This window comes from Budorcas taxicolor, chromosome 6, assembly GCF_023091745.1.
Source record: "Budorcas taxicolor isolate Tak-1 chromosome 6, Takin1.1, whole genome shotgun sequence".
Lineage (NCBI taxonomy): Eukaryota > Metazoa > Chordata > Mammalia > Artiodactyla > Bovidae > Budorcas > Budorcas taxicolor.
In genome coordinates, this window is record NC_068915.1 from 77,659,829 (window position 1) to 77,682,188 (window position 22,360).

At 34.8% G+C, this 22,360-nt stretch overlaps 1 protein-coding gene across 1 annotated transcript in view; it reads left to right on the plus strand.

Moving 5' to 3' along the window:
- ADGRL3 (adhesion G protein-coupled receptor L3) overlaps nt 1-22,360 on the plus strand; it is a 579,390-nt gene that overhangs the window by 238,039 nt on the left and 318,991 nt on the right. The window contains exons 5-6 of the mRNA XM_052642093.1: nt 17,775-17,789; nt 20,161-20,961. Coding sequence (XP_052498053.1) covers nt 17,775-17,789; nt 20,161-20,961 — 816 coding nt within the window. The remainder of the gene's footprint in view (nt 1-17,774; nt 17,790-20,160; nt 20,962-22,360) is intronic.

Here is a 22,360-nt window from a genome sequence, read left to right on the forward strand (position 1 = left end):
TGGACTAAATTTGCTTTTATTTTATTTTTATGGAAATAGTCTAGGTTTGTCAATAAGCCATTGTTATAGTAAATTTAAGGAAAGCATCAAACTAACATTATAAAATTTAGTCAATTAAGCTCTCTTGCCTCTTTCTATACTGAAGAGTTATATGGCTCGAGAAACAATAGATTGAATCTTTTAAGGTCTTAATATACTTAACATTTTCCCTTTTCTAAATATTCCCAAGTATATATCAGAAATATATATCTAGTCCTATTAAACATTAACAAAGTAGCATTTCTATCAGGAACAAAAAAAGGGAAATAACTTATCTCTCTGCCTTCTTGAAGTTTGCAAGATAAATATTTACTGATTTTAAATTAAAGTGAACATCAGCAAGCTAGACAGATTTATAGAGTTATCTTGTAGGAAAAGGAGCTTGCTCTATTTTCACGTACTTTTTCTGGTAGCAAATGTTTTAATCTATTGATGCCATGGAGAAATGATACATTAGCTGTAAAGCTGAAAGAGGACACTGATCAGAGACAGGACCAAAAATGTATATAGTGCAGGAACAACTTTGCACAAATTTAATGGCCCTGAATTCAAATAGACAATATATAGTTTACCAGTCTGAGAGAGAAGATTCATAAAAGATTCTCCAAATGCATAAACTAAACTTAGACATGAAATTAAGATAATATTTTTTACAGTGAAGGTAAAAATTAGTTGATTTGAAAAAGAAGGAAAATTCATTTTCATAGCTCTGCTGTACACTAGAATTTTGCACTCTGTTCTTCTTTTCATAGTATAAGCATTTGACCTTCACTTTTGCTGCTAAGGAGTTATAATTTTCCATCAAATCTCTCCTCTAAAATTTTTAGGCACAGTAGAACTTAGTAGAACTTAGAACATTAGGCACCCACTTAGTTCCTCACTGTTTTCTAATGAATCCATGGTACATGCATAACAAATAAACTGATGCTAAGAGAAGACTGGTGAGTTGAGATGCTGTTGTTTGAAACTGGAAAATATCAATTTGAGAAATCTAAGAAACCTCACATTCTCTTTCCAAATGCACATGTCATTTATTTGAAAGTGGATACCAAATTCTGTACGTCACATAATTTTCATGTAAGTGGTAAATCAGCCAACATTCACAACTTGAGAATTCATTCAAAATCATAGTTTTGAATCTGTTTTTCAAATTTATTGACATTTAAAATGGGCATCAAACTGTTGTGTTATTTTATTTTCTGAGTGAGAAACTTTAGTCAGTGTAAACTGATAAGTAATTCTCAGGACACCATGTAGAACCATATGATGAGAATAAGCTTTTGGAGTCAGATTGTCTTTTTTCAAATTCTAGCTCTTTTTCTTACTAAATTTGTGACCTTAAGCAAATAATTTCTCCTTATACTTCATCTGTGAAATGGTGATTGTACTTGGTGGCTCAGACAGTAAAGAATCTGCCTGCAGTGCAGGAGACCAGGGTTCAATCCCTGGGCCACGAAGATCCCCTGGAGAAGTGAATGGCTACCCACTCCAGTATTCTTGACTGGAGAATTCATGGACACAGGAGCCTGGCAGACTGCAATCCATAGGGTTGCAAAGAGTTGGACAAATTGAGCGATTAATATTTTTTCACTTTCATACTTCCGTTAATGACTTGTTTTGATAATTAAATGAGTTAATAGTAGGGGTTTCCACATAACACACATTCAGTAACTGTTAACTGTTGTTAGTATAAATGCTTCTTGTTTCAAATTATGCAGTTATTGCCATGTTTTAAAATGCCAAAAAATGTAAATTACTTTGTTTTCAGTGTTCATTATTTTTAAATGCAGTGGTTTTTTTTCTTTTTTTAAGCAATATTAATCTAAAATATCAAATGGGTTTATTATTCAAACAGCATATGTAGAAAATATTTACTTCAGTGTAGCAATTACACAATCTACATATATCAGTTAATTTTTTTCCTTTCATCTTATCTTTGGTGATTTAAGTTTTACCAGTTATTCAAGAGCATCATAGATCAAGACCCTTTGTATTGATTTAACACATTCAGAATATTTATTGAGTAGCTTCTATATTCTAGGCACTATTCTAGGAGCTAGGACAGAGCAATGAATAAATGAAAGAGGGACCTTGAATATATACAACTAACTTTCTAATTGATTAATAGAGAATGTCATATTATGGATGCTCTGAGAAAATATATAGTTTCTATATGAAATTTATTTTTGGTCTTTAGTATTTTTTAATCACCTTCTGTGGCAGATTCAATAATAACATTTTTATGTTATACCTGTAAAAATGAAATTAAAAACTTAAATAATTATCATCTATAGTCAGTTTGTGGAAAAAAGAAAAAAGAGTAAAAATGAAAGTGTTAGTCACCAAGTCTTGTCAGACTCACTGCGATCACGTGAACTGTAGCCTGTCAGGCTCCTCTGTCCATGGAATTTCTTCAGGCACGAATTCTTCAGGCAAGGATACTGGAGTGGGTTGCCATACCCCTCTGCAGAGGATCTTCCCAACCCAGGATCGAACTGCATTGCAGGGGTCTCCTGCATTGCAAGCAGATTCTTTACTGTCTGATCCAACAGGAAGCCCATTGTCAGTTTACAAGTTAGCATTTTTTTTCCCCCTTTGGTGTTTGTTTATGGGAAGTTTTTAAATTAAAAAGTGAGAAAATTATATATAATAATGTTATATTGTTTATAGTTCCTTCCTGAATGCTCTAACCAAGAAATTTGTGTTTTATGATCCTTCTACAGATAGCTCTTAAGGCAAAATTAACTAACAGACAAACAGCTGGAGTCAAGTTAAAGTAAACTGTAAAGTATCTTGCCAGTGTTCACTAGAGTAAAAAATAGTGATTATTTATTTTATTCTGCGAAACTTGCCTTTCATTTAATTTAACATATTTTCCTAAAACAAACTAAACACTACATTTAGTGAATTACTGAACAGATGTTGGCTGGGTATTATAAAGAATGGGATAACACATTTTATGCTGTTCATATTTATTTTAAATTTAATGTCTATACTTTGGGTGTTGTAAACAGTATATTCATTTGAAGAGCTGCCTGCTTATTATTTCCTTTCACAACTTTCACCTGGCTAATTTGCAACACATCTTTTAAGGAATATTAATTCCTTCTGTTATTGTCTCTCAAAGGAAGAACATAATATGACAAGGAAAGGAAGGAAGAATGTGTTCTGGTTATTAAGAGCATAAGAATATGACATAAGAATACTTCTGATGTCAAATAAAACATTGCAGAGCTAAACTCCATTATGAATGCTCTCACCTATGAGTGAGAAAAAAGTAGGAACTTTTCACTATACAATTAGCTATGTTTGACTAGACTAAAATGAAATCTTGCTGCTAAATTGTCATAGACATGCTATGATGGGCACTGAAGAATAAAGAAACAGAATGAAGAGTAAAGAAACTTCTATGAGAAGTATGCTATGTCTACAGTTTACTCTAGGATGCATAATTAATAAAACATATTTTTCTTTCTGTAGGAAAAAAAGTAGCAGATAGTTTTATGTATATCTATCAACTTTATTATTGTATCCTTAATTATTCTACCTCTGTGTTTCTTCCAAATCTCTCTGACATTATTGATTTAGGTCAGAAGCTGGCTCTTTTCTTTACAGGTGACCTGTGTGTGCCTTGTGAGTCTGGGATGTGACACTGCCCTAAAAGGAACGAAAAAAGAAAGGCTCGTGTCGCAAAAGAGATCTTAAATAGGCAGCTTTGAGAAGAGATTCTTTAGTGAAAATCAGTAAATACTTTTGTTCAAGTTAAGTTATTGCTAGTTATTAATACTAACCCTTTAAAGCTTTTGGTTGTTGAATCACATATTTTTCTTTTTTTTATATCTAGTGAGTATAATTTAGTGGATGAAGCACTACTGGTATTTAGAAAGTAATAGGGATAACTGAGATACTATTCCTCAATTGATGGATTTATTCAGCAATTGTTTGCACTTGAAAGATACTGATTAGCACTTAGGTTCTTGGATCAGAGGCCTGGCATTGGCTCCTGAGTCTGCTACTTACTATTAATTTATCTTATCTTCATTTAGTTTCCTTCTTTGAATACTGAAATAATAATGCTGCCATTTTATAATGGTAATGTGACTATTGTATGAATTGTTGTTGTTGTACCGTCGCTAAATTGTGTCTGACTCTTTATGACCCCATGGACTGTAGCAAGCTAAACTCCTCTGTCCTCTAGTAACTCTGGACTTTGCTTAAATTCATGTCTGTTGAGTTAGTGATGCTATCTATTATATGAATGGTATATGTAAATTATTTTCAGAGAAGGCAATGGCAGCCCACTCCGGTACTCTTGCTTGGAAAATCCCATGAACGGAGGAGCCTGGAAGGCTGCAGTCCATGGGGTCGCTAAGGCGGACATGACTGAGCGACTTCACTTTCACTTTTCACTTTCATGCATTGGAGAAGGAAATGGCAACCCACTCCAGTGTTCTTGCCTGGAGGATCCCAGGGAAGGGGGAGCCTGGTGGCCTGCTGTCTATGGGGTCACAGAGAGTCAGACACGACTGAAGTGACTTAGCAATAGCAATGTAAATTATTTTAAACAATAGATCATCTAGTAATTAGGAAGCCCACAGATGATATTAGTTATCCTCATTATTTTCATCATCAGCAGCTTCTTGTTTGCTAGAAAGCATAGCATAGAGGTTAAGAGTACAAGCCCAGAAGTTCAGATAGCAGCTCTACCAACTGCTAATTATGTGAACTCTGAACTCACCTGTATAACACTGACAACATTCTCATCAGGGTTGTGGTGAGGATTAAATAAAATAATTTAGATAAAGTATTCAACAAATAGCCTGATATAGGGTAAGTATTAAATAAATGTTTTAAAAATTAGAAAATCATTTGTTTCAATATCATTGAGGAGAAATTCCACAGAAATTACAAAATGTTTCTTAATAATTGATTGTAGAAGAAACATTTTGCTGTGTACAATCATTTTGGTAGATAGTGAGAGTTACAATGGACTCTATTACAGAAAGATAATAAGTAGTATCTAAGGGGAATTTTGTCTGTTTACCAGAAGTACTTTACTGTCTGTAAGATTTGCCCCTTCTCTTTTGTGCACATCATCAAATAAAGCATATGAAGTTCATATTTGGAACTATTTGCCTGTGATTTTAAAAGTGTATCAGTGCCAGCATTTTTTGACCAGCTGTTATAACAAGACATTAAGATAGACCCTTATAATCCCTAAGTGAGTGATACAGCAGTTTTGGCCTTCAACAACTTCTAAGTTCAGTTGATCCTTGAATAACTTGGGGATTAATCTGAGTATAACTTATGAATGGCCCTCTGTATCCACTGATTCAACCAACCATGGACCATGGAGTACCATAATATTTACTATTGAAATATATCTGTGTATAAGTAGTCTTGCATAGTTCAAACTCACATTGTTTAAGGGTCAGCTGTGCTTCCAGAAGAAGGATAGAAGGTTAAAATACCAAGGGCCAGGAGAATAGTAAATGAGACAGTATATGTGAAATTAAATAGAATAGATATTAGCAAACTGTGGCCAAGGGATAAATCTCCAGTGGGTTGTCTACATACTGGCCCATGAACTAAGAATATCTTTTACAATTTTAAAGAGTTGTTTCAAAAAAAGGGAGACAAAGACAACTGTGTGACAAAGCTTATAGATGGCTCAAAAAACCTAAATCACTAATTGGCTGTAAAAAGTTCGCCAATCATTGGACTGGGACATTATAGAATACCATCCTTCATAAACTCTGTTGGAATTATATACATATTCAGTATGGACCTAGAAAATAATTATCAATAGTGCTTATGAAGGAATAACCTAAACACAGAGTTTGACTTATTGAGATATATTGTGTGAGGCATTCTGGGTAGGGGCTACAGAGTGAGTAAAAGTTGAAAAATAAATATAGGTGTAAGTATATTGAAAAATATAGGTGTGAAGTATATGAAGGAAAGTGAAAAAAATACTGTGACAAAATAGTAAAACACAAAATGAGAATAATATCATAAAGAACACATTTTTGGAAGTTTATAGCAATGAAACTAAAGACCTAAAATTTATTCAGATGAATTGGTATTATTAGCATGTTAACTTTATCAAATTCCAAAATCTAAATGAGTAAGGATCTTAAATCTACTTTTCAAGAAGTTCATATGACATATGTAAGATTTTTTGGTGTAAATTTTGTACTAATGAATTCTGGATCTAACTATGTTTTTATTTATAGTTATATTTTCATAATTCTATTATTAATCTTATTCTTATTAACCATGCTATTCCCAAATGCAAAATGTTTTCTGCTCTTTGGCTACTGAATCTAGTCCAGTTTGGTTGGGATATTTGGAAGTCATACCAAGTAACAGACTATGTAGCAGCTCTTTAGATCCCTAAGCTATTTCTCAAAATGTTATTTTCTTTTTTGCTTACTGAATGTCATTGTGAGTTTTGTTGTCTTATTCTCTTGCACCAAGTGATTATACAAATTTTCAATTCCAAGAATAAGTCACAAGATCTTAAGAACTCCAGTGAAAACTGAAAGAATAATATTTAGACAACGTAAAGTAATTAGACTTCCTTCAGCTTCTGCTTTTTGCATCAATAAGATATGACAAATAGATTCAAAGGATTAGATTTGACAGACAGAGTGCCTGAAGAACTATGGACGGAGGTTTGTGACATTGTATAGGAAAAAGTGATCAAGACCATGCCCTCCAAAAAAGGAATGAAAAAGGCAAAAAGGTTGACTGAGGAGGACTTACAAATAGCTGAGAAAAGAATAGAAGAGAAAGGCAAAAGAGAAAAGGAAAGATACACCCATCTGAATGCAGAGTTCCAAAGAATAGCAAGGAGAGATTAGAAAGCCTTGTTCAGTGATCAATACAAAGAAATAGAGAAAAACAATAGAATGGGAAAGATTAGAGATGTCTTCAAGAAAATTAGAGATACCAAGGGAACATCTCATGCAAAAATGGGTACAATAAAAGAGAGAAACGGTGTAGACCTAACAGAAGCAGAAGATATTAAGAAGAGGTGGCAAGAATACACAGAACTATACAAACAAATTTTCATGACCCAGATAACCCAGTGGTGTGATCACTCACCTAAAGCCAAACCTCCTGTAGTGTGAAGTCAAGTAAGCCTGAGGAAGCATCACTATGAACAAAGCTAGTGGAGATGATGGAATTCCAGCTGTGCTTTATCAAATCTTAAAAGATGATGTTGTGAAAGTGCTGCACTCAATATGCCAGCAAATTTGGAAAACTCAGCAGTGGCCACAGGACTGGAAAAGGTCAATTTTCATTCCAATCCCAAAGAAAGGCAATGCCAAAGAATGAGCAAACTATCACATAATAGCACACATCTCACACGCTAGCAAAGTAATGGTCAAAATTCTCCAAGCTAGGCTTCAACAATATGTGAACTAAGAATTTCCAGATGTTCAAGTTGGATTTAGAAAAGGCAGAGGAACCAGAGATCAAATTGCCAACATCGTTGTATCATCAGAAAAGCAAGAGAGTTCCAGAAAAACTTCTGCGTCTGCTTTATTGACTATGCCAATGCCTTTGACTGTGTGGATCACAATAAACTCTGGAAAATTCTTAAAGAGATGGGCATACCAGACCACCTTACCTGCCTCCTGAGAAATCTGTATGCAGGTCAGGAAGGAACAGTTAGAACCAGACATGAAACAATGGATTGGTTCCAAATTGGGAAAGGAGTAGGTCAAGGCTGTACATTGTCACCCTGCTGCTTATTTAACTTCTATGCAATGTACATCATGCGGAATGCTGGACTGGATGAAGCTAGCAGAAATATCAAGTACCTCAGATATGTAGATGACACCACCCTTATGGTAGAAAATGGAGATGAACTAAACAGCCTTTTGATGAAAGTGAAAGAGGAGAGTGAAAAACCTGACTTAAAACTCAGCATTCAAAAAACAAAGATTATGGCATCCAGTCCCATCACACCATGGAAAATAGATGGAAAGACAAAGGAAACAGTGACAGACCATTTTCTTGGGCTCCAAAGTCACTGCAGATGGTGACTGCAGCCTTGAAATTAAAAGATACTTGCTTCTTGGAAGTAAAGCTATGACCAACCTAGATAGCATGTTAAAAAGCAAAGACATTACTTTGCCAACAAATATCCATCTAATAAAAGCTCTGATTTGTCCAGTAGTCATGTATGGACGTGAGAGTTGGACTATAATGAGAGCTGAGTGCCAAAATATTTATACTTTTGAACTGTGATGTTGGAGAAGACTCTTGAGAGTTCCTTGAACTGCAAGGAGATCAAACCAGTCAGTCCTAAAGGAAATCAGTCCTGAATATTCCTTGGAAGGACTGATGCTGAAGCTGAAGCTCCAATACTTTTGCCACCTGATGCTAAGAACTGATTCATTGGAAAAGACCCTTATGTTTGCAAAGACTGAAGGCAGGAAGTGAAGGGGAAGCCAGAGGATAAGATGGTTGGATGGCATCACCTACTCGATGGATATGAGTTTGAGCAAGCTCCAGGACATGGTGGTGGACAGGGAGGCCTAGCATGCTTCAGTTCATGGGGTCACAAAGAGTCGTACATGACTGGGCAACTGAACTGAACTGAAGATTAGGATAGCCATTTTTGCCCTTACAATGCACAACGTTAAGTGACTCAAAAAGAAAGTCACTTTTCTTATTGATTTAATACTATTGAGTTAAAAGGTAAAGTGAGTTGAGACTAATATATTAATTCTCTGGCTTCCTTTTTCTAATTTATAAAGTTTTCACTGTGACTAGATAAACACACACACACACACACACCTTTCAGCTGTAGAACCCGAGGAGAATTAATTGTAAGAATTAACTGTATTTACTAACTGAGATTAGATTCAGATTCACTTTGAAATATATTTTATTTTTAAATATACAGAGCTGGATCCATAGAACCTAGTAACAGGCATCAATCACAAATATATTTCTCAAGAGCAAATGGATGACATTTTCCATAGGAAATTTGATTGTAGTCAAACTGTTATGCCTTGTGTTTGTAACTCCTGTTTCTCATAACAGTTCCCCCTTTCTCTGCTCTTCACTTCTATTCTTTCTCATCTTTCTATATGAGTTTTTTTGAAGACATTTAGAAAGAACTTATCATCGGTAAAAAAGTATTTTGAAAATCACTAGTTATTGGATCGTAAGCGTCCCTAAGGCAGAAATCAGTATCTCCTTTGTAACATGTTCATAAAAGTACAACCAAGTTCATCTTTTTGAGGATTAAATTAAATGATCTACTGAATAATTATTCACATAGTACATATTCAGTAATTGTTAGGTATTTTGATTGTTATTACTTATTTCTGTATTCACATCTCTGAGGGCCTTGCACATAGCAGATACATTTAGTGGATCTAATATATAAATATGAATGTATAGTTGAAGACACACTAAGGGGACTGCCTTTGCTTTTTTTTTTAACAACTCTACTTGCCACATGGTTGTTACATAGTGTGACAAATCGTTATGATAAAGGTACATCCTTGATGAACCAAATGTGACGTTGACTTTACTGTTACCAATAATAACTTTGAAAATTATTATTTTTTACCAGAAACTACTATAATAGAGTCACAAAAGAGTCAACCAGTAGCACCGTTTTATTGAAAGGGTCTAAATTAACAGTTTGAAGGATTTTACAAGTTAATCAATGGAATAGAGAGTTAATACAAAATAAAAGACAGTCTCAATTTCTGTGGCATCTATAGACATTGTACTTAAGTGCTTAAATTATAATGTGGCTAGTGAAGGGATTCTATGAATTATTGATATTTTCAATCTACATACTCCAGGATGAAATTCATTAGGAGGTGATAGTTTAGGAAACACATTATATAAAGCCATTGTAATACAAGCTGATTGAGCAGCACTTTTATTCACTGGTGCATGGGTATCATTTAAAAACATAATTTAGATGCTGAGCTGCAGAGATTACACTTGTCTTTCATTTAAAAAAAGTATTAGCACTTTATTTATGGAAAGAGACAGATGTCTTTCAGAATTTTTGATACACAGTATACCAAAAATTAATGAACATCACAGATCTTTTTATTTCTGTTTACTGAAGTGCTTTTGTATTTTCTTGGTGGATGTAAAATGCATGAGGAGAGAATTTTCTCCGCTTCAGAATAATAATTAATAGGACTGAGTTACTCAGCACTGGTTTGTTTCTGGTGATAAGAAATATCTTGTTTCCTTGGCCAAGAAATGAGGATGCCATTTTTTTTCTATTATTTTATCTTCTCTGAAGAGATACATTACATCACCATTCTGAAGCCTGCTAGCACTGCAAAGTATGACATTTGGTTCCTTTCTTTGAAAATACCACAGTACAATTCATCATTGCATGGTGGTGTGAGAAATATTAATTGAGCTCTTTCTGTGTGCTGGGTATTGAAGATGCAGTGATGAATAAGACCAGAACTTGGTTTTGAATTTCAATTCTACTACTACTTAATAAAAGAGCCATATATCTTTGTACCTGTTTCGTCATTTGAAATATTAAGATAATGAAAATATCTACCACATAAGTTTGTTGTGAGATGATTAAATTAGTATATATGCAATATTGACATATAGTACATGCTTAATTGTTGTTCAGTCACTCAGTTATGTCCAACTCTTTACAACACCATGGGCTGCAGCATGCCAGGCCTGCCTGTCCTTCACTATTTCCTGGAATTTGCTCAAACACATGTCCATTGAGTTGGCAATGCCATCCAACCATCTCATCCCCTTCTTGCCTTCAATCATTCCCAGGATCAGACTCTTTTTGGGAGTCAGCACTTCGCATCAAGTGGCCATAGTATTGGGGCTTCAGCTTTAGCATCAGTCCTTCCAATGAATATTCAGGGTTGATTTCCTTTAGGATTGACTGGTTTGATTAATATGCTTAATGAATGTTGAGTTTATAGCAGACCCAGTGCCTGCCCTTAGGGAGATTCCATTTGTGTTACTTATCTCCTCTACACCCCTGCTTGGATTTGGTCACAGAAAGGAAATGGAGAGCAAGAACGCAATAGTGTTTCATTAAGCTTAAATGTTGTGAGAACCAGTATATGATATTAGACGAGTGCTCGGAGTCTGCCACCTACCAGTGTTGACCTTGGTTAAGTTTTTAAACCTTTTAAGTTTTGGTTGACTTTTATGTTTGATATGGTAGTAACTAGGACCATGTCACATCAAAATATTTTGTTAACTTCAGTTCAGTCGCTCAGTCATGCCAGACTCTTTGTGACCCCATGGACTGCAGCATGCCAGACTTCCCTCTCCATCACCAATTCCTGGAGCTTACTCAAACTCATGTCCATTGAGTTGGTGATGCCATCCAACCATCTCATCCTCTGTGTTCCCCTTCTCCTCCTGCCTTCAAACTTTCCCAGCATCAGGGTCTTTTCCAGTAAATTAGTTCTTCTCATCATATGGCCAAAGTATTGGAGTTTCAGCTTCAGTATCAGTTTTTCCAGTGAATATTCAGGATTGATTTCCTTTAGGATCGACTATTTAGAAAGTACTGTACTAATATATTATTGTGAACTTTTGGTTATCTGCTTATAGGAGATTTTCTTTGTAAATAATGCACTGGCAATTTTTTTTTTTTTTTGAAGACTGATTTGTTTATTACTTTTGTTTGCTTTTAGCTTAACTGCTCAGCTGTCCTGAGAAGTTCAATTCAGTTCATTAGCCCAGTATGTCCGACTAATTGTGACCCCATGAACCGCAGCACGCCAGGCCTCTCTGTACATCATCAACTCCCAGAGTTTACCCAAACTCATGACCATTGAGTCAGTGATGCCATTTAACCATCTCATCCTCTGTCGTCCCCTTCTCCTACTGTGTTCAATCCTTCCCAACATCAGGGTCTTTTCAAATGAGTCAACTCTAAGCATCCAGTGGCCAAAGTATTGGAGTTTCACCTTCAACATCAGTCTTTCTAATGAACACCCAGAACTGATTTCCTTTAGGATGGACTGGTTGGATCTCCTTGCAGTCCTAGGGACTCTCAGGAATCTTCTCCAACACCACAGTTCAAAAGCATCAATTCTTCGGCACTCAGCTTTCTTTATAGTCCAATTCTCACATCCATACATGACCACTGGAAAAACCATAGCCTTGCCTAGATGAAACTTTGTTGACAAAGTAATGTCTCTGCTTTTTAATATGCTGTCTAGGTTGGCCATAACTTTCCTTCCAAGGAGTAAGTGTCTCTTAATTTCATGTCTTCAATCTGCAGTGATTTTGGAGCCCCAAAAAATAAAGTCAGATACTGTTTCCACTGTTTCCCCATCTATTTGCCATGAAGTGATGGGACCAGATGCCATGATCTTAGTTTTCTGAATGAGCTTTAAGCCAACTTTTCACTCTCCTCTTTCACTTTCTTCAAGAGGCTGTAAGTTTTTCTTCACTTTCTGCCAAAAAGGTGGTATCATCTACATATCCGAGGTTATTGATATTTCTCCCAGCAATCTTGATTCCAGCTTGTGCTTCCTCCAGCCCAGCATGTCTCATAATGTACTCTGCATATAAGGTAAATAAGCAAGGTGACAATATACAGCCTTAACGTACTTCTTTTCCTATTTGGAACCAGTCTATTGTTCCATGTCCAGTTCTAACTATTGCTTCCTGACCTGCATACAGGTTTATCAAGAGGCAGGTCAGGTGGTCTGGTATTCTCATCTCTTTCAGAATTTTCCAGAGTTTATTGTGATCCACACAGTCAGACTTTGGCATAGTCAATGAAGCAAAAATAGATGTTTTTCTGGAACTCTCTTGCTTTTTTCCATGATGCAGCAGATGTTGGCAATTTGATCTCTGGTTCCTCCGCCTTTTCTAAAACCAGCTTGAACATCTGGAAGTTCATGGTTCACATATTGCTGAAGCCTGTCTTGGAGAATTTTTTTTTATTTTTTAAAAATTTATTTTATTGAAGGATAGTTGATTGAAATATTGTGTTAATTTCTTTATTAGTGTGTGAAATGAGTGCAATTGTGTGGTAGTTTGAGCAATATTTGGCATTGCCTTTCTTTGGGATTAGAATAAAAACTGACCTTTGCCAGTCCTGTGGCTACTGCTGAATTTTCCAAATTTGCTGACAGATTGAGTGCAATACTTTCACAGCATCATCTTTTAGAATTTGATATAGCTCAGCTGGAATTCCATCACCTCCACTAGTTTTATTCATAGTGATACTTCCTAAGGCCCACTTGACTTCACATTCCAGGATGTCTGACTAGGTGAGTGGTCACATCATTGTGTTTATCTGGGTTGTGAAGATCTTTTTTGTATAGCTCTTCTGTGTATTCTTGCCACCTCTTCTTAATATCTTCTGTTTCTATTAGGTCCATACCATTTCTGTCCTTTATTGAGCCCATCTTTGCACACAGTGTTCCCTTTCTTGAACACATCTGTTAGTCTTTCCCACTCTATTGTTTTCCTCTATTTCTTTGCACTGATCACTGAAGAAGGCTTTCTTATCTCTCCTTGCTATTCTTTGGAACTCTGCATTCAAATGGGTATATCTTTCCTTTTCTCTTTTGCTTTTTACTTCTCTTCTTTTCACAGCTATTTGTAAGGCCTCCTCAGATAGCCATTTTCCATTTTTGCATTTATTTTTCTTGGGGTGGTCTTGATCCCTATCTTCTGTACAATGTCATGAACCTATGTCTATAGTTCATCAGGCACTCTGTCTATCAGATCCAGTCCCTTAAATCTATTTGTCACTTCCACTGTATAATCATAAGTGATTTGATTTAGGTCTTACCTGAATGGTCTAGTGGTTTTCTCCACTTTCTTCAATTTCAGTCTGTATTTGGCAATAAGGAGATCATAATCTTAGCCACAGTCAGCTCCCGGTCTTGTTTTTGCTGACTTGTTTTTGCTGTCCTGTGAAAAGTGTACCCAAATGCATTTTAATAATCTAAGCCAAATGTAACCAAGAAAATAGTTTGGTTCAAAATACTATTACATTTCAATAAAAAAAAATTTGTTTATAATTATTTAATATTTTACAACTATCTTATTCTCTTCATAAATGTCATTTCTAAATATTAGATTAGGTATATTAATTGCATAAAATTCTGCTCATTTAGAATGTTTAAATTTTAGATAGAAAATGGGTTGTATGACTTGCAGTTTAAACGGAAAGAAATTTTAAGCTACATTAGCATTAGATACAATTTCATAGTTCTCAGTTATGGCAATTTAGTTCTAACAATTTTTGGCATGCGACAATTTTATTTCTCTGTAATTTGTCACACTATTTGAAAAAGGTTGGCAATGCATGCATATGCTCTCTCATCCATACATTTTATAATTAAAGAATGCAATCCCAAATATTGCATATGGTACAGATATGGACAGAACTAATATAGAACTAATAACATCTTATTTTTTCTAAACAATAACATGATTGTATTATATTTTATGAATTGTTGTGGGATGAAGGGGAAATTTGCTAGTCTTTTTTTTTTTTTCTACTGTTTCTTCCTTTTATTCAGAATGCAGTTACCCTTAATTTGAATTTGCCCTGTAGCTAACCACAGGATGTAGCTTATGACATTAAGTTTGACAAAGGACAACAAGAAAATCACTTTAAGGCAGTATATAAACATATTTATGGAGGTTGCATGAATGAAAAAAGTAGTTTGGGTATTAAAATTGAAGACAGAAAAGTAGAGAAACTACTTCCAAGGAGGTTTGGAAATGAACAGCAACAGCTAAAATGTCAGAATTCAGGATATTGGATCAGAGTAACAGACAAGAGGTCCTTAAGACCTAGCAGGGTTGTCATCATACAATTCATTTGTTCATGATCCCATAACAGAGAGAAGAAAAGGGAGTATTTTCCACTTTTGTTTCTAGATTGTCATAGACTGCTTTATAGTGACAAATTTCTCTTGCCATTATAACCTCAAGACCATGCTTTTTTTTTCCTTTTTTTCCTCTGGTTTTATATTTAATGAGTTGAAGATGCAAATTGCTTATAAATTTACTTTTTTTCCCATCCTTTAATATATTCAAAGACATCATCCCATGTATGAGTCTATATAACAAACCCAGATTCTTCTTTGCTGTTTTTTTCTTCTTATCACATGCTATAAATATCTTCAAAACAATTAATTATCTCTGTGTGGATTGTGTATTAATTCAGTGGATGTTCATTGAGTATACATTATGTGCCAGGCATTGTGAGCTTGTGAAGGATACAGGGGTAAGCATGGTTTTTATATACAGGCAGTTTGTTTGCATTTATTTCTTCAGGTGAAGGAAGCATCTAGAATTAGATGATGAACAATGACTGGAGAATCCTAAATGTTACTTAGCTTTTCAGTGACAAATTATGTTTGCCATACTAGTTTTTGTTATGGGAATATGATTTGTATGTACTTAACTCAACTTAAATTACAGGATTGTTTTACTTTAGTCTTAGAAATGGCAAATAAATGATGAATGAACTACAGCTAGTTATGACATAGGCAACACCATAATAATTTTCTCTGAAATAGAATTGCCTAATAAATCTTAATTTAAAGTAACAAGCAGTGCCAGAGGTGCACCTTACTTGGGCTACAGTTTATGACAGTTTCTTCAAATTAGACCAGGACCAGAGAATTAAAAGTTAAACTTTACCTAATGACAGTTGAGAAAATAAACGTAAAATTTATTTGAAAAATAAAAATCTCCATTAAATTGTAAAGTAGTAGTTATAAATTGTAATAAATATGCCTTATTAATACTTTTTGCCACATATCCATATTGCTCATTAAGTATTTGTTGGAGAGAGAAATACTAGTCACCAAGAAGTTAGAGTAATTGCACACAAAAATAAGATGAATTTTATATGGAATAAGACTAAAGTTGTGTGATTGTATATTTTATGTTGTATAATATAACCAGCTTCATATATAATCCAAAGCATATATATTTAGAGCTATTTCAAAGAATGAAATTAGTTCTAGGAATCCCTTGGTAGACTAGTCCTTGACAAATGTCAACTTCAGTGTAAGACCCCACTCTCAGCCTCCACTTTCATTGTGAAATGAGCCTCCAGTACAAACTTTTTGAGACTATTGATTAATTTTTAGAGTGCTTACTTCCGTTTCTTCTACTTGTCAGTCTGAGCTCAGGTTTGCTAGTAATCTAGTCATGAAGTTCATCTCTTAGGTAAAGTATTTGAATGGACTACATTGAAGTATACAGTCCAGTAAATACTACATTTACTTGATATAGGTTTAATTAATGTGGACGATGATAAATTATAACAAGAGTATCATGAGTTTTTTTAAAAGTCCTAAAAATCCTGTTAAAAATAAGATTTGTAAATTAATGACATATCTTAAAAAGGATAACCCCATTTACAACCTCCTAAACATAAGGTTTCCTATATAACATTTTTGTCTTCTAACACATGTGATTTTGAGCTTTCAAAAAAGTTAAGGAGAGAAATGAGTGTGATTTTGCTGGTAATTGAAGACATGAGCTTAGGTCAAAGCACAAAATCTTACCTGAAAGTAAATATCCAAAAAAGTATTTCTCCCTTGTTTTAAAATTTTCCTAGATTTTTATTTATTGTACATTGTAGCTCAGTTTATCCCTTCCACTGAAATTATCCTAGATTTATATCACTTGGAACCTATTATTTTTCTTTTTAATGTTTGTATTATGAGCCCATTCTTTCTTGAGTCTTTCCCTCTTTTTTCCCCACTGATCCTTTTTTTGTTTGTTTGTTTCCTTGTTGTGATCTTGGCAAATTCTCTCTAATGAGACCAATATTAATTAGAAAAAGATGTCTCTTGATGAGTTTCATGAATATGTTACAGTTTCCCAAAATTTTCCTCTACTTGTAATAATTGATACCTTAAAATCATAATGGAATCTAATTTGAAAGATACATAACCATAACGTGTTTGAGAATCTCAATTTATTCTTAAAAGAGTTTGTTGAAAGACTTGCTTTAGAATTTCAGAAAAGCCCAGAGCAGGTGGCTCATTATTTGTATCAACCTTTGGATATATTTTTTCCTGAAGATAGTATTTTTCCACAGTAACATAAAATACTGATGAGTGGGAGGCAGAAAAGCTTCTTCAGTAAGGATTCTAAATATATTTATTCAGAATGAGAGCATTTCCTGTTAATGTGTCATCTCACAAGGTATATTTCTCATTAACTACAGAAAATATTAGGCCCTCAGAGATTAGTTACAGAGTAGTTTCTTCCAAAGAGATCAATTCTTGAGATGGGTAAAAAGCAAGACTATTTTGTAAGTACTGGTATAATAATAATTAATAAATGAGACTATCCAAACTATCTGAAAGCTTTCTATGTATAATTACCAACCTAACTTTCAAATAGAAAATCCTTGTGTTATTATTATGAATATTGTATTTCCTATGTCTATAGTTTGGAATGATATATTAATTCAATCTTAGCTTGATTAACTTTTGGCTTATTTTTTTTTTTCAAACTTATACTGTATTTTTAAGCGTATAATGTGGTTGTTTCTTAAAAAAATAATTTTATAGAGGAATGGGTTCTTTTAAGAAAAACATAATGTTCAATAAATCAAGTTTGAGTGCAATAAATTATTTACTTTCAGTTTGCAAGAGGTGAATAAAAAGTGCTTGGCCAATATCGTACCATTAATCTATTCTCTTTTCTCCTTTCTCTCTTTACTTCTCTCTCTCCAATAGAAGTGGAACAAAAAGGTAATTAAATACCTTTCATAAATTATATACTATTTATAGGCTAAGTTATTTAACAGTTTAACATCTAGTTAAAATAATTGTTATTAATTTTTATCTATTTTCTGAAAATTTATTTACTATTTCTGCTGCTCAACTTCACTTTAATCTGTTGTACTGACCAGTGCTGGTTTGATTATTTTTATCCTAAAACAGTTTAACAGTGTAAAGTTTTCAGCCATGCATTTTTTTCCTCTTTATTTTTAAATGAGTAGTTAGAAATCCAGTAGATGCTGATGCATAATGACTGCTTCAGATTTGTTTTATTTCTAGACTAGATAATTTTCCTAGCTCTGGAGTGATTCCCTGTTCTTTTGATTTTTAACTATTAAGGGAAAAGGGGAGATGGTTTTCTGAAATACATTAAAATAAATTGCTTTTGTAAGCAAGGGCTGATTATTAACTAACATAAAGTTTATATACAATTTTGACAATAATACCTACCCATCCTTTATAATTATAGACATATTGCGTGTGTGCTAAGTCATTTCAGTCGTGTCCAATTCTTTATGACCCTATGGACTGTAGCCCGCCAGGCTCCTCTGTCCATGAGATTCTCCAGGCAAGAAGATGTAATGAGTTGCCATTTCCTCCTCCAGGGGATCTTCCTGACCCAGGGATTGAACCTGCATCTCTTATGTCTCCCACATTGGTTGGCGGGTTCTTTACCACCACCTGGGAAGCCCAGGCATCATATTAGAGTCCTGAAAAATTCTTCCAATAATGAATTTTATTATTAAGTATAATTTGATGGTCTTCTATCCTTGCTATGGAAGATTTTGACAGTTAAATTTTCCCCTAAATGTCTCATTTTCCCAAAATTGAAACTTTGGACATTTTTTAACAATAAACTTTTGTTCTTAATAGCCTGCAAACCCTAGTTGAGTCTCATCTTAGATTTTCTCTTAGATGTAGGTTTATAATTGCTATTAAAGAGCTAATCACTAATATCAAGACAATAATACTTTAATCATTAAAATACGAGTCAACCTCCAAATTTCTTGTGATTTCCTAATTTCTCTTCCCAATATACTTCTAATCATTTCAAACATAACAGTGGACTACATGATTATTTTTCAATGTGTTTGCTCTGCAAAAATATTGGAGCAGTGTTTCCCATAGCAGGTTCAGAAGAAAATTACATCCCATCAGGCTCTGTAGAAAGGGTTCTGTGATCAAATTAATTTGTGGAAATTTGCTCACACTCCCTTCTTCTGCCTTGCAGAGTCACTAATGTACCTCAGTACTTAGAATCCTGATATTATTTTAATTAAATATTTCTTGAGCATGTGTGGCTAGGAATCCCTGTTTTTGTGTTTTTTTTTTCTGTGTATTATATATCTAAACCATATAAATAGGTATTTCAAGGACCTCCTTTTGGGAAACATTGCTTTTTAGCCCCCTTTTTTACAGATGCATCAGTCAAGCTTTCCTTACCACCACTCACATGATGTGCTACTGAAAAATAAAACGAATCAGACAAGTCCTGACCATTTTCAGTCTGAAGTATGAGCAGCAAAATATTGTAGCTAGTAATCTTGTTTTTTTAATGTTCTTCTCATGTAACAGTAAAAGGTACATGTTTTTAAGTTCCAATTCTACTGTATTTAACAGGACATTTTTAACTGATTAAAATCTAGATCTTGGGTTCTCCTCTGTAACTTTTCACCTTTTCTTCTTCCCTTATTTCTTCTTTCCTTTCTTTTTCTTCCTTTCTCTTTTTCCTTCCAGTATCCATCCATCACTCATTTTTAATTGTGTGAGTTGCATGCTCTGTGTGTGCTGTAGCAGCTTTAAGGGCTTTTTTAAGATTCAGTGGCCTGTATCACAAAGTTTTTCTTTCCCCTTATTATGTTTTTAATTACTATTATATTTTCATTTGCTTCTTAATGATAAGTATAGTTACTAGCATCAGAGTGAAAACAATATTTTTAAAAAACTTTCAAATAAGATATATGAAACCATCATGTGTAAATGTTTATATTTGTTATATATCTATAGACTACACAGACATAAGTCACATCTATGTAGATAGCATATCCAAAATTATTGCAACACTCTTGCAAAGGTAAAATGCAAAGGAAAAATGCAAAGGAAAGCACAGCCACTCATGAAAAGGCCAAATTTCATCAGCAAATCAAATCAGAATGATTCTAAAGAAATGTCAAAATTAATGTGGAAAAATACTTTACGTTCTCAGAAGAATGCAGCAAAATAATTAGGTGGTGGTGGGCATTTCTTATTAGAGTTGAATTCCACTTGGTGAAAAGTAAGAATATATGACAAAATATTTAAATTAATATAATTATTATTTTGACTCTTTCCCAATTGACAGTTTTTCTTTGTCCTGGACTACTAAAAGGAGTATACCAGAGTGAACATTTGTTTGAATCTGACCACCAATCTGGGGCATGGTGCAAAGACCCTCTTCAGGCTTCTGACAAGATTTATTATATGCCTTGGACCCCGTACAGAACTGACACCCTGACTGAGTACTCATCCAAGGATGACTTCATTGCTGGAAGGCCAACTACAACCTACAAGCTCCCTCACAGGGTGGATGGCACAGGATTTGTAGTGTATGATGGAGCTTTGTTCTTCAATAAAGAGCGCACCAGAAACATAGTAAAATTTGATTTGCGGACTAGGATAAAGAGTGGAGAAGCTATCATAGCAAATGCCAATTACCATGATACCTCCCCTTACCGGTGGGGAGGCAAATCTGACATAGACTTGGCAGTGGACGAGAATGGGCTATGGGTAATCTATGCAACAGAACAAAACAATGGTAAAATTGTCATTAGTCAATTGAACCCTTACACCCTACGGATTGAAGGGACATGGGATACTGCATATGATAAACGGTCAGCTTCCAATGCATTCATGATATGTGGAATTCTGTATGTGGTCAAATCTGTCTATGAGGATGACGACAATGAGGCCACGGGAAATAAGATTGACTACATTTACAACACTGACCAAAGTAAGGACAGTTTGGTGGATGTACCCTTTCCTAATTCATACCAGTACATAGCAGCTGTGGATTACAACCCCAGGGACAACCTTCTTTATGTATGGAATAACTATCACGTCGTGAAATATTCTTTGGATTTTGGACCTCTGGATAGTAGATCAGGTGAGTTTGACTTTTGATGGTACTTTAAAGGGAACTATTTACTGCTTGAACTTAGTATGTTTATTGTATATTTTGATTAGACTTCTTTCTCCTGGTTTTTCTTCTGGCCTGTGTTTTGAAAGTTATTCATTTTTTTTTTTTTTAGCCAGAAAATATTGCTGTTAATTACTGTTAAAAAAATTTACAGGCATGAGAATCCAACTCTTACTCCTCCATGCAGCTAGTCTCCAATTTTCATCCTTTCTTTGAAGGGCATTTTCATTATCAGCTAGTTAGTTTGTGTGTCTGTGTGTGTAGTGAACTATACAAAATCTTTGCAAAAATAGAATGCTATCCCACCTAATTAATTGTGACATGCCCTACAATGTGCCCTCTACTTGGAAATGCCAAAGGGTTGGCATTATATAATTCTTCAGGAGCCCTATACCAATATATTAAACTCATTGAGCACATCGTATATGACCAACCCTACTGGGAATATTGTCAGTTAATTCATATGTATCAGTTCAGTTCAGTTCAGTCGCTTAGTCCTGTCTGACTCTTTGCAATCCCATGAATCACAGCACTCCAGGCCTCCCTGTCCATCACCAACTCCTGGAGTTCACTCAGACTCATGTCCATCAAGTCAGTGATGCCATCCAGCCATCTCATCCTCTGTCGTCCCCTTCTCCTCCTGTCCCCAATCCCTCACAGCATCAGAGTCTTTTCCAGTGAGTCAACTCTTCACAAGAGGTGGCCAAAGTACTGGAGCTTCAGCTTTAGCATCATTCCTTCCAAAGAAATCCCAGGGCTGATCTCCTTCAGAATGGACTGGTTGGATCTCCTTGCAGTCCAAGGGACTCTCAAGAGTCTTCTCTTCTCCAACACCACAGTTCAAAAGCACCAATTCTTTGGTGCTCAGCTTTCTTCACAGTCTAACTCTCACATCCATACATGACCACAGGAAAAACCATAGCCTTGACTAGACGGACCTTTGTTGGCAAAGTAATGTCTCTGCTTTTCAATATGCTGTCTAGGTTGGTCATAACTTTTCTTCCAAGGAGTAAGCGTCTTTTAATTTCATGGCTGCAGTCACCATCTGCAGTGATTTTGGAGCCCCCCAAAATACAGTCTGACACTGTTTCTACTGTTTCCCCATCTATTTGTCATGAAGTGATGGGGCCAGATGCCATGATCTTCGTTTTCTGAATGTTGAGCCTAAGCCAACTTTTTCACTCTCCTCTTTCACTTTTATCAAGAGGCTTTTTAGTTCCTCTTCACTTTCTGCCTTAAGGGTGGTGTCATCTGCATATCTGAGGTTATTGATATTTCTCCCAGCAATCTTGATTCCAGCTTGTGCTTCTTCCAGCCCAGCGTTTCTCATGATGTACTCTGCATATAAGTTAAATAAGCAAGGTGA